The 12,256-nt window shown below is 35.2% G+C and overlaps 1 protein-coding gene across 3 annotated transcripts in view; it reads left to right on the top strand.

Moving 5' to 3' along the window:
• LOC120327528 (CUB and sushi domain-containing protein 1-like) overlaps positions 1–12,256 on the top strand; it is a 33,103-nt gene that overhangs the window by 13,724 nt on the left and 7,123 nt on the right. For 2 of the 3 annotated variants that reach the window (XM_078114556.1, XM_078114555.1), the window contains exons 24-52: positions 279–458; positions 644–823; positions 1,083–1,262; positions 1,466–1,645; positions 1,732–1,911; positions 2,136–2,315; positions 2,402–2,581; positions 2,775–2,954; positions 3,045–3,224; positions 3,359–3,538; positions 3,850–4,029; positions 4,380–4,565; positions 4,650–4,829; positions 5,177–5,356; positions 5,633–5,812; positions 5,983–6,162; positions 6,714–6,893; positions 7,002–7,181; positions 7,569–7,748; positions 7,862–8,044; positions 8,173–8,352; positions 8,477–8,656; positions 8,993–9,172; positions 9,392–9,571; positions 9,948–10,133; positions 10,367–10,546; positions 10,836–11,018; positions 11,375–11,554; positions 11,993–12,169. In XM_078114556.1, coding sequence (XP_077970682.1) covers positions 279–458; positions 644–823; positions 1,083–1,262; positions 1,466–1,645; positions 1,732–1,911; positions 2,136–2,315; positions 2,402–2,581; positions 2,775–2,954; positions 3,045–3,224; positions 3,359–3,538; positions 3,850–4,029; positions 4,380–4,565; positions 4,650–4,829; positions 5,177–5,356; positions 5,633–5,812; positions 5,983–6,162; positions 6,714–6,893; positions 7,002–7,181; positions 7,569–7,748; positions 7,862–8,044; positions 8,173–8,352; positions 8,477–8,656; positions 8,993–9,172; positions 9,392–9,571; positions 9,948–10,133; positions 10,367–10,546; positions 10,836–11,018; positions 11,375–11,554; positions 11,993–12,169 — 5,235 coding nt within the window. The remainder of the gene's footprint in view (positions 1–278; positions 459–643; positions 824–1,082; positions 1,263–1,465; positions 1,646–1,731; positions 1,912–2,135; positions 2,316–2,401; positions 2,582–2,774; positions 2,955–3,044; positions 3,225–3,358; positions 3,539–3,849; positions 4,030–4,379; positions 4,566–4,649; positions 4,830–5,176; positions 5,357–5,632; positions 5,813–5,982; positions 6,163–6,713; positions 6,894–7,001; positions 7,182–7,568; positions 7,749–7,861; positions 8,045–8,172; positions 8,353–8,476; positions 8,657–8,992; positions 9,173–9,391; positions 9,572–9,947; positions 10,134–10,366; positions 10,547–10,835; positions 11,019–11,374; positions 11,555–11,992; positions 12,170–12,256) is intronic. The other variant, XM_078114557.1, reaches the window with a different exon arrangement.

The following is a 12,256-nucleotide window of genomic DNA, read 5'->3' on the forward strand; positions in this document are numbered from 1 at the left end:
CTGGCAGGTTAAATCAGACATCACCGATGCTTCTGTCCTTTCAGATTAGCTAACCAATCGTAACCTCTTTAGTGTCTACTTTACTGTCCATGAAAATTTTGTCTATCATAAAATTTTCTCCATGAATTGTTTTGAAACTAAAAACCTACTTTTGTAATAAAGTGCAACGACTTATTGCCGTAATCAGATTTTTTTCATTTAATTAAATTATTCGTACGTTTTGCACGTATGACAAAATATTGGGTCAAAACGCAATAAAAAACATTCCTGTATTATAGCAATCAAATGTCGTAACCCTGGAAGTCCTAAATACGGTTCAATTTCGCCTGATCGTCCAACTTATGGCATTGGTGAAGATATCACATTCAATTGCAAAGAAGGATATCTATTGAGAGGAGCGAGTGTTGCATCTTGTGTTGACGAAAATGTGTTTTCTGCAGCCGTTCCAACCTGCGAAGGTATGAATTCGATTTGTCATTGAATTTCTTGAAAGTAATCACATATTTAGGGCATCCAGGTAGCTTATGATTGAGCATCAATCATGTATTTTTATATTGACGTGAATTATTCGCTATCTTATAAAAAAACTCAGATGTAAGAGTGAATATATATTATTTTGTATGATGTATTATTTATTTAACAGAAATTGGATGCAGTTTCCCGGGTAATCCCGATAACGGATTTACGAATCCCGTACAATCTACTTACCCGGTTGGATCACGAGTGGATTTTGAATGTAGATCTGGATACATGCTCGAAGGAAAAGATTCTACACGTTGCGAAAAAGGAGGAAGTTTTGCGGATTCTCTACCAACTTGTGAAGGTATACTCTTTTATGCTAAAACCTATTCACATGATTATTATATGTTATTCATTTATAATTGTTATGGTGAAATAATAATGATAGTTAATTTTACAATAAAATCTTAAAAAACATCAGGCATATGGCAGAAAACAAAATTTATTTCAGTTGTTCATTTCCTTTTTCGTTTGACATAATCTACTCAACTTCGTAGGTCATGTAAAGCGTGGGGTATGGTGGGAAAGACAGTGAGACTGTATTAATACATTGGTTATTTCAGAAATTACATGTGAAAATCCTGGAGTCCCAAGGTTCGGAGAAATATTTCCAGATCGTTCAAGTTATACACTTGGACAAACTGTATCTTTCAGTTGTTCAGAAGGATACAAATTGGAAGGAGAATATTCAATTGATTGCGAAGAAGATGGAAAATTTTCAGATTCCATTCCAACTTGCAAAGGTACTCGGCAATACAAATTTAATTGCAATTTCATTATACAATATATATAGGTATATATTATTAAGTGATCCTGCTGTAAAATTATTGAATTTCCACAATGTAGTCACCATGTATGTGAAAAAATGTTGCTGTGGAACCAGTATGGATCCCGAACGTTTTCCCGTTTTGCACTCAATAAATATATATATTATTTTTATTTTCAGAAATCACATGCAAATTTCCTGGAAAACCGGACAACGGTAACACCACACCTAGAAGATCATCTTATTCTGTTAATGACGAAGTAACATTTGAATGTGAAGAAGGATATGAATTGATAGGACTTGAATCAAGTCGGTGTACAGGCAGCGGAAGATTCACTGGCTTTGTACCCACATGTAAACGTAAGTTAATATGCATTAGCATAGGGTCATATAGAAATGATTCACCAGTATTGCAAATAATTTTTTTTTATTTGGATTGTTTTCAGTTGCCGTGTGCAACAATCCTGGTTCACCAAAATTTGGGTCGGTGTCACCAAATCGACCTAAATATGCAGTGGGAGATATCGTTTCTTTCTCTTGTGATATTGGATACCTTATTGACGGGATAACAACAACGATTTGCCAAGACAACGGTAAATTTTCGGATGGAGTGCCGAGTTGCCAAGGTAAATTGCCTCTAATAAGCATGCGAGAGCAAATTAAACATGGAGTAACTGTAGTCACTTTTATAAGAACGATTGGGAAAGAGTAACAATACAATCCTATCAAAACTAGTTGCTTCGTAGGTCTTATTCAAATATCTGAATGTTGAAACAATTTTTCGTGATAAAAATTGTCAATAGAAATTATATATATATATACTACTACTATCAACTTTCTAATAACACAGAGGTCACTTGCTCATTTCCCGGTAATCCGATGAATGGTGTGACATCGCCCACACGATTTTCGTATGATGTTGGAGCCGTAATTAAATTTGAATGCGAAGAAGGATTCACAATTTCAGGAACGGATTCCGCACGCTGCTTAGAATCTGGCGCTTTTTCGTCTGCTCTTCCATCATGTAACGGTAAGTTTGAATTCAAATGATATATTGATGTAGTCATTGGCACTTATATTTTCATACAGATACAAAAATTTTCATTTATTATTCAGAGATTACATGTGGGAATCCAGGAAGCCCATCTTCTGGATCTATTAAGCCAAATTCTCCTACTTATAACGTTGATCAACGTGTCACGTTTGAATGTGACGATGGCTACGAATTGGAAGGAACTAAATCATCTGTGTGTGAGACGAGTGGTCGATTTTCGGATTCAGTACCAACATGCGAAAGTATATAAATACGTAGTATTTTTTGTCTGAATTTTAAAACACGTAACATAACCCATGCGAGGGCCTAATACATTTCCAAATAAACTGTACATTGTACAGCCACTCACATTGTATATCAGGCCATCGGATGCTAGGGCAGTTTAAGTAACTTGATAGAACATACGGTATTTTTTAATGTATTCCTTAATTACAGGAATTTCCTGCAGCTTCCCAGGAAACCCAGTTGATGGATTCACATCTCCAACCCGATCATTTTATTCTATCGGAGAGGAAATTACATTCGAATGCAAAGAAGGTTTCGCTCTTACGGGAGCACAATCTGCAAAATGTCAAGATGATAAAACTTTTTCGAAAAATCTGCCAACTTGTAGAAGTAAGGATTGACCAGACTTCATATATAGGAAAAGTACTTACGTTGTTTCTTCTGTGAATCTTTTTGAATCAAACAAATTTTCTTTTCTAGGAAGCACTTGCAACTACCCAGGCAGGCCAAGTTCGGGATATACTAACCCAAATCTCCCTATATATAATATTGGAGATGAAGTTTCCTATTCCTGCAGAAGAGGATTTCGTATTGTTGGTACATCGGTATCCACGTGTGGTAAAGATGGTCAATTCGACAATGCTGTACCTTCCTGCAAGCGTAAGTGGACTTCGCTTTTATATGGTTTCACTGGAGTGACTCGAATAATGTTCTGAAATTACATAAATTTTCCACCTGCACTATAGTGGTCGACGTCTATCGCTATTGGTTAACAATAAAAAAATTAATTCCAGGTGCCACATGTAGCTTTCCAGGAAATCCCGATGACGGTGATACCATTCCTACCAGAGAAACATATACTTTCAGGCAAAGAGTAACGTTTTCGTGTCGAGAAGGTTACACAATTGTAGGAGCTATATCTGCTTTTTGTCAAGTGTCTGGAAAATTTTCGGAGGAACTACCGTCATGTCAACGTAAGTGCAAATAACTATATAGAACCCTTTACAATTCCAACAGAGTGACTTTAGTCGTTTATAGCTATAGTTTTGATTGTTGGTAAAACCGCAACAGAGATTACAGAATAAAGGAATAAAGGACAGTATTTTTTAAGTAATTACTGCCATTATATGCGTCATATTTTGCTTAAGAAGTAGAGCCTACGCAATATAATATAATTATACATAATTTCGGTTAATTTACGCTGTAATTTCAAAGCAGTTTATGGCACTTGAAGTGTTTTTTAATTTCATCTCACCAAAATTTAACATGTTTTCTTATCATGCAGGTGTAATATGTAGAAATCCAGGTTCGCCTCGAGATGGAAGTATATTTCCAAGGAGACCAACTTATTCGGTTGAAGAAGATGTTGAATTTAGATGTGACGAAGGATACAAATTATCTGGTTCTTCTATTTCTACATGCTTAGAAAATGGGGAATTTTCTCGCCCTGTTCCGTCATGTGAACGTAAGAAATTCTGTCGTTAAGTCACTTTTATGAATACTGGTTTACGTTATACTTTGTAAGCAAACATGAAAATCCAACAGCGATAAAATTTATAATGAGGTAATGCTTGTTTCTGCACATTAATCCTATTGAATATACTGATTCTTAGACCTAGAAAACATTCTATTTGAATTTATCTATTTTTGAGCTTGTTGCCATAGCAATCGGATAAGGTCATGGCATAACCGTAACCATTGCGACTCGTTTAAACACCTTATAACGCTATAATATGAATCAAGCACATACGCCAATTGCAAACTGCGAATTCCGCCAATTCGGTATGCTTTGATAATTGTACAATAATATTCCAGGCATAAGCTGTGATTTTCCTGGCAACCCGGTAAACGGAGTGACGTCGCCTACTCAAGTTTCTTACGCAGTCGGAATACCGGTGACGTTCACATGTATCGAAGGATTTGAGTTAGATGGATCATCCGTATCAACGTGCGAAGAAAGCGGAAAGTTTTCCTCGGGTCTTCCGACTTGCAAGAGTACGAGTGAATATACTTTTATTTTAATTTTTTTTACAAAAAAATTGAAAGTATTATAATGTGGCTAACACAATGAACAATATATTTTAGGTGTGACGTGCTCAAATTTTGGTCTCTTCGTAAACGGAAAAGTCATTCCGGATTTAGCACAATATCCTGTTCGTCAGAAGGTTATTTTCTCTTGTGACGATGGCTACGAACTGGTCGGTGAAACGTCCAGTGTCTGTGAAGCAGAAGGTTCATTTTCAAATGGCCTTCCTAGATGTGAACGTAAGTTAGGAATATTCACTTTAATCTTTAAGAATTCGGCTCAATTATAATCAGGCAAAGGTAGACTTTAAATATTTCTTGTAATCTAATATTATATTCGGTCGTTTTATTTGTGTTCACAAAATGAAAGTAATGTATAAATAATATTGTTCTGTTATAATGATCATGTTTTCTCAAATATATCATATAAGATTTCAAAAATTTGTTATGATTGTGACAGAAATATTCGATTCGTTAAAATGTTTAAATTTTGTCAATCTCGAACTAGATTTTAAGTGTAAGGTGTTACTTTTATCCTTTTTTTTATTTTGTTTTTGTTTGTATTATACATAAATCTTTTCTCATAGGCAAAGTTTGTCAAAATCCTGGATCCCCAAAATACGGTTCAATGTCACCTGACCTTCCAACATATTCGATCGGACAGAAGATTATATTTTCATGCAACACTGGATATAGAATTGAGGGAAATTTTGTCATAACATGTGATGAAGACGGGAGTTTTCTTTACAGAGTTCCAGTTTGTGAACGTAAATAAGCATTTTGTCATATTTTGGTTCTCTTGGTTTCTCTTGTATTTAAGACTATCCAACATACCTCAAAGCGAATGGTGGTAAAAGGTTTGAATGCTCACACATATACATCGTTATATTCTCACTTCTATAACTGAAGTAATGAATATTTTGTCGTATTTTGTAAATTAATATTTTTAGACGTTGATAATGGTAATATATAAAAACTGATCATCACGTTTTATCAATAATATTTTGTTGCAAATCAACCTATTAAATTTTTATGCAAAACAGCAATTACTTGCAAATTTCCTGGCAATCCACTGGGAGGTTCCACATCCCCAAATAAGTTCAGCTACTCCTATAAAGAACAAGTAACGTACAGTTGCAACCCCGGATATTTGTTGGTTGGCAATTCTGAAGCAACGTGTGGAGCAAGAGGATTGTTTTCCGAAAATCTTCCTACTTGTGAAAGTAAGTTGCCACCGCGTTTATTTGTGTATTTGCGTGTATGAAGTTATATATAAAGCAGCTTTTTGTAATGCTGTTGCATCATTTAGCATAGAAGTGGTCTTTTTCCATACTTATTCAAGGGAGATAGAAGCCGACAAGTCGTTGTTAACAATCAATATATTATACTTCAGGAAATACATGCGATAATCCAGGTCGCCCTAAATATGGAAAAATGTCACCTGATCTATCCAAGTATGCAGTCGGACAAAAAATACAATTCTCTTGTAATGATGGTTACGAAATAGACGGAGTATCAACACTGACATGTCAACAAAGTGGTTCATTTTCACCATCCGCACCAACTTGCAAAGGTATTTTTTGAAAAGTTATATATATTTAGAGCACTTCGGAAGATCATAAAACGTAACAACAATGTAATTAGTCGGTCAAATTTTAATATTTTAAGATACCATCACTGAAATAGAAAAGGTTACATGATTAAATATTCGTGAATACTGATTAGGTTTCTATCTTGTGTATACGACGCACCTTTCGCTCTGAATAAGGCTCTACAGAAGCGTCGATTGCTAGTAAGGAGCCACTATACTAGGAATGAGCGGTTACTATAGTTTTGGAATGATCGAAATCTTTCTGGTCCGACTTTGCCCACACAGATATCACACCTTGGGTAAGATGGTGTGCACAGGGAATGCACCCGAGATATTAACCGACGATGCCATTACAGTTAAGTCTAATCAATGGCCATCGCGCCCATGCCGTTAATAGAAACGTGCTCGAATTACAAAAAGAAATTATTGAAACTTGTAATGCTACCAATTCAGAATTTTCAACCTATTTTTATCAGTTATTTTTCAATTTGGGATACTGAAATTTATAACTCGTATCACACCATTCTGTTTAGCTATCAGATGCAAGTATCCAGGGCAACCTAAGAATGGAGCGACTTTTCCTGTCTCTGAAACATATTCTTTTGATGAGTTGATCCGATTCAGATGTGATAATGGTTACACTTTACATGGATTCATGTCGGCAAAATGTGAACGTTCGGGAAGTTTTTCAGCTTCTGTACCAGAATGCAAAGGTAAGTTTTCACACTACAAAAATAGCAAAGATCAATTTGACAAAATGGACGAACTTTCAAATCGCTTTAATAGTGATTTCAAGCTTCTCCAAATTCCTATTTCTCCAGCTACCACCTGCAAATTTCCCGGCAGTCTAACTAACGGTGATACAACACCAACGAAAACAAGTTACGATATTGGAGAAGATGTGACGTACAGTTGTAGATCAGGATATATGTTGATGGGAGCCGTAACGAGGACATGTGAATTGAACGGCAGGTTTACTGGAAAAATGCCTTCATGTGAAAGTAAGCTTTTTGAATGTTTTCATGATAAATTTACGTCATCGCTTAACTTGGGAGCGTTAACAAAGTTGTAATCGATGCAATTCAAGCAGCTTATTATACTCGGCTTCTAATTACTTATTACTTATCGATCTTGATCGGTAAGTATGTTGATAGGTATTTGTTTGTCTGGTTTGTCTGTCTGTTAGACACCTTCGTATGTTACGCTATATGTCACGAAAGCGAGATTGAAATTGAATCTGCTCCAAATTTTGCATGTGCATTCATCATATCTCGGAACAGTGCCTATTGATTTTGGATGATGTCGTATGATTAGCGAGTTAAGAATTATTTAATTAATTTATTTTTTATTTTTTTATAATTAGCGAGTTATTAAAAATTCTATTCCAGGAAAGACATGCAAGACGGTGGGTAAACTCCGCAATGGATTTGTTTCACCTAACTTACCAGAATATACTGTGAATCAAGTCATTACATTCACCTGTGATACTGGATACAAATTAGAAGGAGCAACGTCGTCTACTTGCATGGACGATGGAAAGTTTTTGGAAGCAAAACCGACGTGTAAAAGTATGTCAATTGATCAATATGTTACCAGACATATACATCTTAGAGAGATTTCCCTTAAACTTACTCATTTGCGTTAATAGTGCCTCTCATATTGAAATAAATTGTTTTTACAGTTGTGCCTTCGTGTAAAAATCCTGGCGCTCCCGATTTTGGTACGATATCATCAACCAGGCCGATTTTCAATGTCAAGGATTCTATTTCCTACGTCTGTAACTTTGGCTATCGATTGGATGGTACACCAGAAGCTGAGTGTCTTCCTTCGGGATTGTTTAGCGCTCCAAAACCAACTTGTGAACGTGAGTATTTGGAATTTTATTATTTTTGTCTGATCGGAGCGAATCCAGGAGAAGTTGATTGAATGGCAGTTGTAAAATAAATTATATCGCGTATCACAGTGTTGTCTCAATTTTCACATCTTGTTTAGAAATCAATTGTGGCTTTCCGGGTTCACCAATCAATGGATTCACATCGCCCAAAAAAGCTAGATATCTCTTGGGCGATACGGTCAATTTCAGATGCGATTCTGGATATGTCAGAATCGGAATTGCTTCATCAAAATGCACGGGATCAGGAGATTTTGTAGGAAAAATTCCTACATGCAATCGTAAGTTCCTACTGCAATTCTAAGTGTTTTTAATCTCATTTTATCACCAGCTTGGAATAAAATCTTTTTTTTCTTCAAATATTACGCGTTTATCAGTGCAATTTTTGTGTGTTGTGCAATTTAGGCGTGGTTTGCAACAATCCTGGAGCACCCGAGTTTGGTAAAATGCTACCTGATGAAATTAACTATGTAGCTGGACAATCAGTCAGATTTTCATGTTTAAGTGGGTACCGAATGAACGGTCGTGACGAAAGCGAGTGTGGGAAAAATGGAGATTTTCTTAGCTCGTTCCCGACGTGCGAACGTGAGTTACCTAAAATAATGTTACATAAAGTGGAAATATTTAGTTTCGAACAGGACATGCTGAGATTCATTTTTAAATTTCACCCAATATCATGAATGATTTCTTAGTCTGATCTTGGAAATCTATTCGCAGAATTTGATCACATTACCTACGTTTATGATAAAAGTGTTTCATAACAATGGACTCGCTGCTTGAATATGCATCCAAAATTTTAAAGAATGCCTAAATAGCTTTAGATATATTAATAACATAGACGTACTTCAATGTGTTCAGCATAGTTATTGTAATAACCTTGGTAGGTAAACACTATCCTTTGTTAATGAATTATTTTAACAGGAATCGTTTGCGCAAATCCTGGGGCTCCTTCGTTTGGTTCACTTGAGCCAGATTTATCAAGATATCTTGCTGGTACTACCGTCACATTTTCCTGCAACGCCGGTTTTGATTTAGACGGACAAACAAAGTCAAAATGTGACAACAGCGGTAGATTTACAAACCCACCTCCATTGTGCAGAAGTAAGTTGAATTGTATAAAATGAATCAGGGGCTCCATGACAATATGCAATACACGGGAAACCCTCTCATTTGCCGAGTTGTTTAAAATCTTTCTCATGTCAAAATCTCAAGTTGAGTCAAATTGACTCAAGTTGAGTCAAATTTATATTATCTGTATAAATTTCAATGTGGAATGTGTAACTATGAACTCAACACACCCGAATTTTTCTTTATTCAAAGGAAAGACCTGTCGACATCCAAAGCCACTAGAATACGGTTTTGTGTCTCCCGTTCTTCCAATATATACTGTCGGACAGAAAGTAAGATACGCTTGTTTGATTGGTTACGAATTGATTGGTGAAGACACGGATGAATGCGGAGAAAATGGTCAATTTAGTGGGATTGTACCTACTTGCGAATGTGAGTATTAGGCCTTGCAAATGTCCGATATTTCTACTTATTACATACTTTTTAAACATGTCTTGGTAATTTTTGTTTGCTGAACTGTAGCATTTCCCATCGGAGTTAGCATTTACGAATGGAAAGCAATCCTTATAAAAATCTCTGAATACTGGTTTGCGTTCCGAGTAATTTATTTCAAGAAGATAAAGCGAACTACGATTAAGTAAAAAAGAATTTAACAATTTTTCTAAACCCCGTCAGCATACGATCGATTGTCTGAAGCTTTATTTGGAATGAATGAGTGAAAATAAAGATTGAAAGTAGCAAAATATTGACAATGAAGTCCATTAGTTCCTTTAATAGCCTTCTAAACACAATTTTTCTGAATTTTCAGTGAAGGTCGTCGCGTGCAATTATCCAGGAAATCCAACTAATGGAGCAACATTGCCTAAGAAAGATTCTTATTCGACGGGAGAACAAGTTACTTTCCAGTGTGACAAAGGATATGTTATATTTGGCGCCGTGATGGCGAGATGTTCCACGGCGGGAAGATTTTCTGAAATACTACCGACATGCAGAAGTATTACTTCATAATATTATTATTATTATAATTTTACTTTTAATTTTATCTGCGAGGAACATTAGAAAAGTCTATTTAAATGCAAGATTTTATACTCCTTGTTAACCACCATCTAAATTTGTAAAATATAGTCAAAATTATTGACTTTACAAAATTTAAAATAATTGGCTCATTTATGTATTTAATAACAGATTATGAATCTTTCCATAATAGTTTTTGATTTTGCGTTGAAGGTGTTACTTGTAACCACCCCGGTACACCAATCTTTGGTTCAATAAGTCCAGATATTCCAAGATACACGGTGAGTCAAAATGTGGTGTTCTCTTGCAATGATGGTTATAAAATCAAAGGAGTCGAGACTACGATGTGTGATTATAACGGACAATTCGAAGATCCAGTGCCGAAATGTGAAAGTATGTATTTTTAGAAATTTCTTTTAATTTTATTTTGATTCTGAAACATCTTGATAGTTCTGTCTTTCTTGAAGATAATCACCAAGTTCAATTTTATAAAATTCTGCAAAGGTCGATGAATGTAAAATTTAAATCGGGATCTAGGACGCATCTCGTTTAGTGAACATTGTGATTTTTCTTGACGCATTTTATTTAGTAAACAGTGTAATTTTTCTTGTGGTATTTCCTGAACGCATTTAGCCTACTGTCAAATTGTCTTAAAAAATGTATTTATATACACCTTCTCCAGGAACGATGTGCAGAAATCCAGGAAAACCAGATTTCGGAACCATGACGCCGGATTACGTCACTTATTCTATTGGGCAAACAATAACTTTCAGTTGTTCCAGAGAATATAATCTAGATGGATTTGAAACAACAAAGTGCAATAATGACGGAAGCTTTACAAATCCCGTACCTACATGTGAACGACGTATGACGACTATTTTAATATTCTATAACTTAACCAAGTGTCTTTGTTTACAAATATTTATATCATATATGTTTTGGGAGAAAAATTCTCCTATGCCACAACATATCAAATACAGTCCTATAATATGTTTGTTTTATGAATAATTCTATGTGGTGTTTTACATACATTACATCAACATCTCTTCCGAAAAGACTATCCTATATGTAAGCATGAAATATTTTAGGCAACCGGGCGGAGTTTTCTCAATTTTAAGGCAAAATAAATATCGTGGATTTTACTTCACCATTCACCGTTAATATAATAGTAAAATGTAATATAAAATCATATCGCTATAATTTCTTTTATCATTATTTCAGGATCCACTTGCCGTAATCCTGGGTTATTTGACGGAGGAAGCATTGAACCAAACTATCCAATATATTCGGTCGGTCAAGAGATTACATTTTCCTGCATGTCAGGTTATAGATTAGAAGGAGCTAAGTCAGCAATTTGTGAAGAAAATGGACGATTTTCAGATCCAAGACCTGTTTGCCGAAGTGAGTCTAATTTACATAAATTTAATAAATATCTTTGTTGTCCATAAAATAAAAGATACACAGGCAATCAGCGAAGTTACTTTATTGAATTTAGTTTTTTGTTAGAATCAATTTTATCGATTGGTATCGAGTTTTCCCTATCAGGGTAACTAGGAAGAAGCCGTTGTACACGGAGACCATTCAAACGCATGACCTCTTATGTTTTGAACTTGGGTATATGCGACTTTTAATTGCACGCGTTACCAAACGTGGGGTATGTTAATTAATCTTCGAAGTACACATCTTTTTGAGCAAATTATAAAAAAAAAGTTCATAGGCAATATGCCCCAAAGGCGGAAGGTTTTTGATTTCAGTTATTTGGCCAGGCAACTATTTGTCTATTTATGTAAATTTATTTGCTGAAACTTTGAGCTGAAAACGACAGAACTTTATTTTCAGTGGAAACATGTAAAAATCCTGGACGTTTATCGAATGGAGATATGTTTCCTGATCTGCCAACTTACTCTGCTGGACAATCGATCAAATATTTTTGTAATGATGGATTCATCATACAAGGGTCTCAAACAACAACGTGTGAGAAAGGAATATTCACAAATCCTGTTCCAGTCTGTGAAAGTAAGTTTGATAAAGTAATACTTTTACAAAAATTTACCGTGCTTGCTATTTGTGTGATTTTACATAAAAATTTCGGAGTAATCGTAT

This window comes from Styela clava, chromosome 7 (assembly GCF_964204865.1).
Source record: "Styela clava chromosome 7, kaStyClav1.hap1.2, whole genome shotgun sequence".
In the NCBI taxonomy this organism is placed as follows: Eukaryota; Metazoa; Chordata; class Ascidiacea; order Stolidobranchia; family Styelidae; genus Styela; species Styela clava.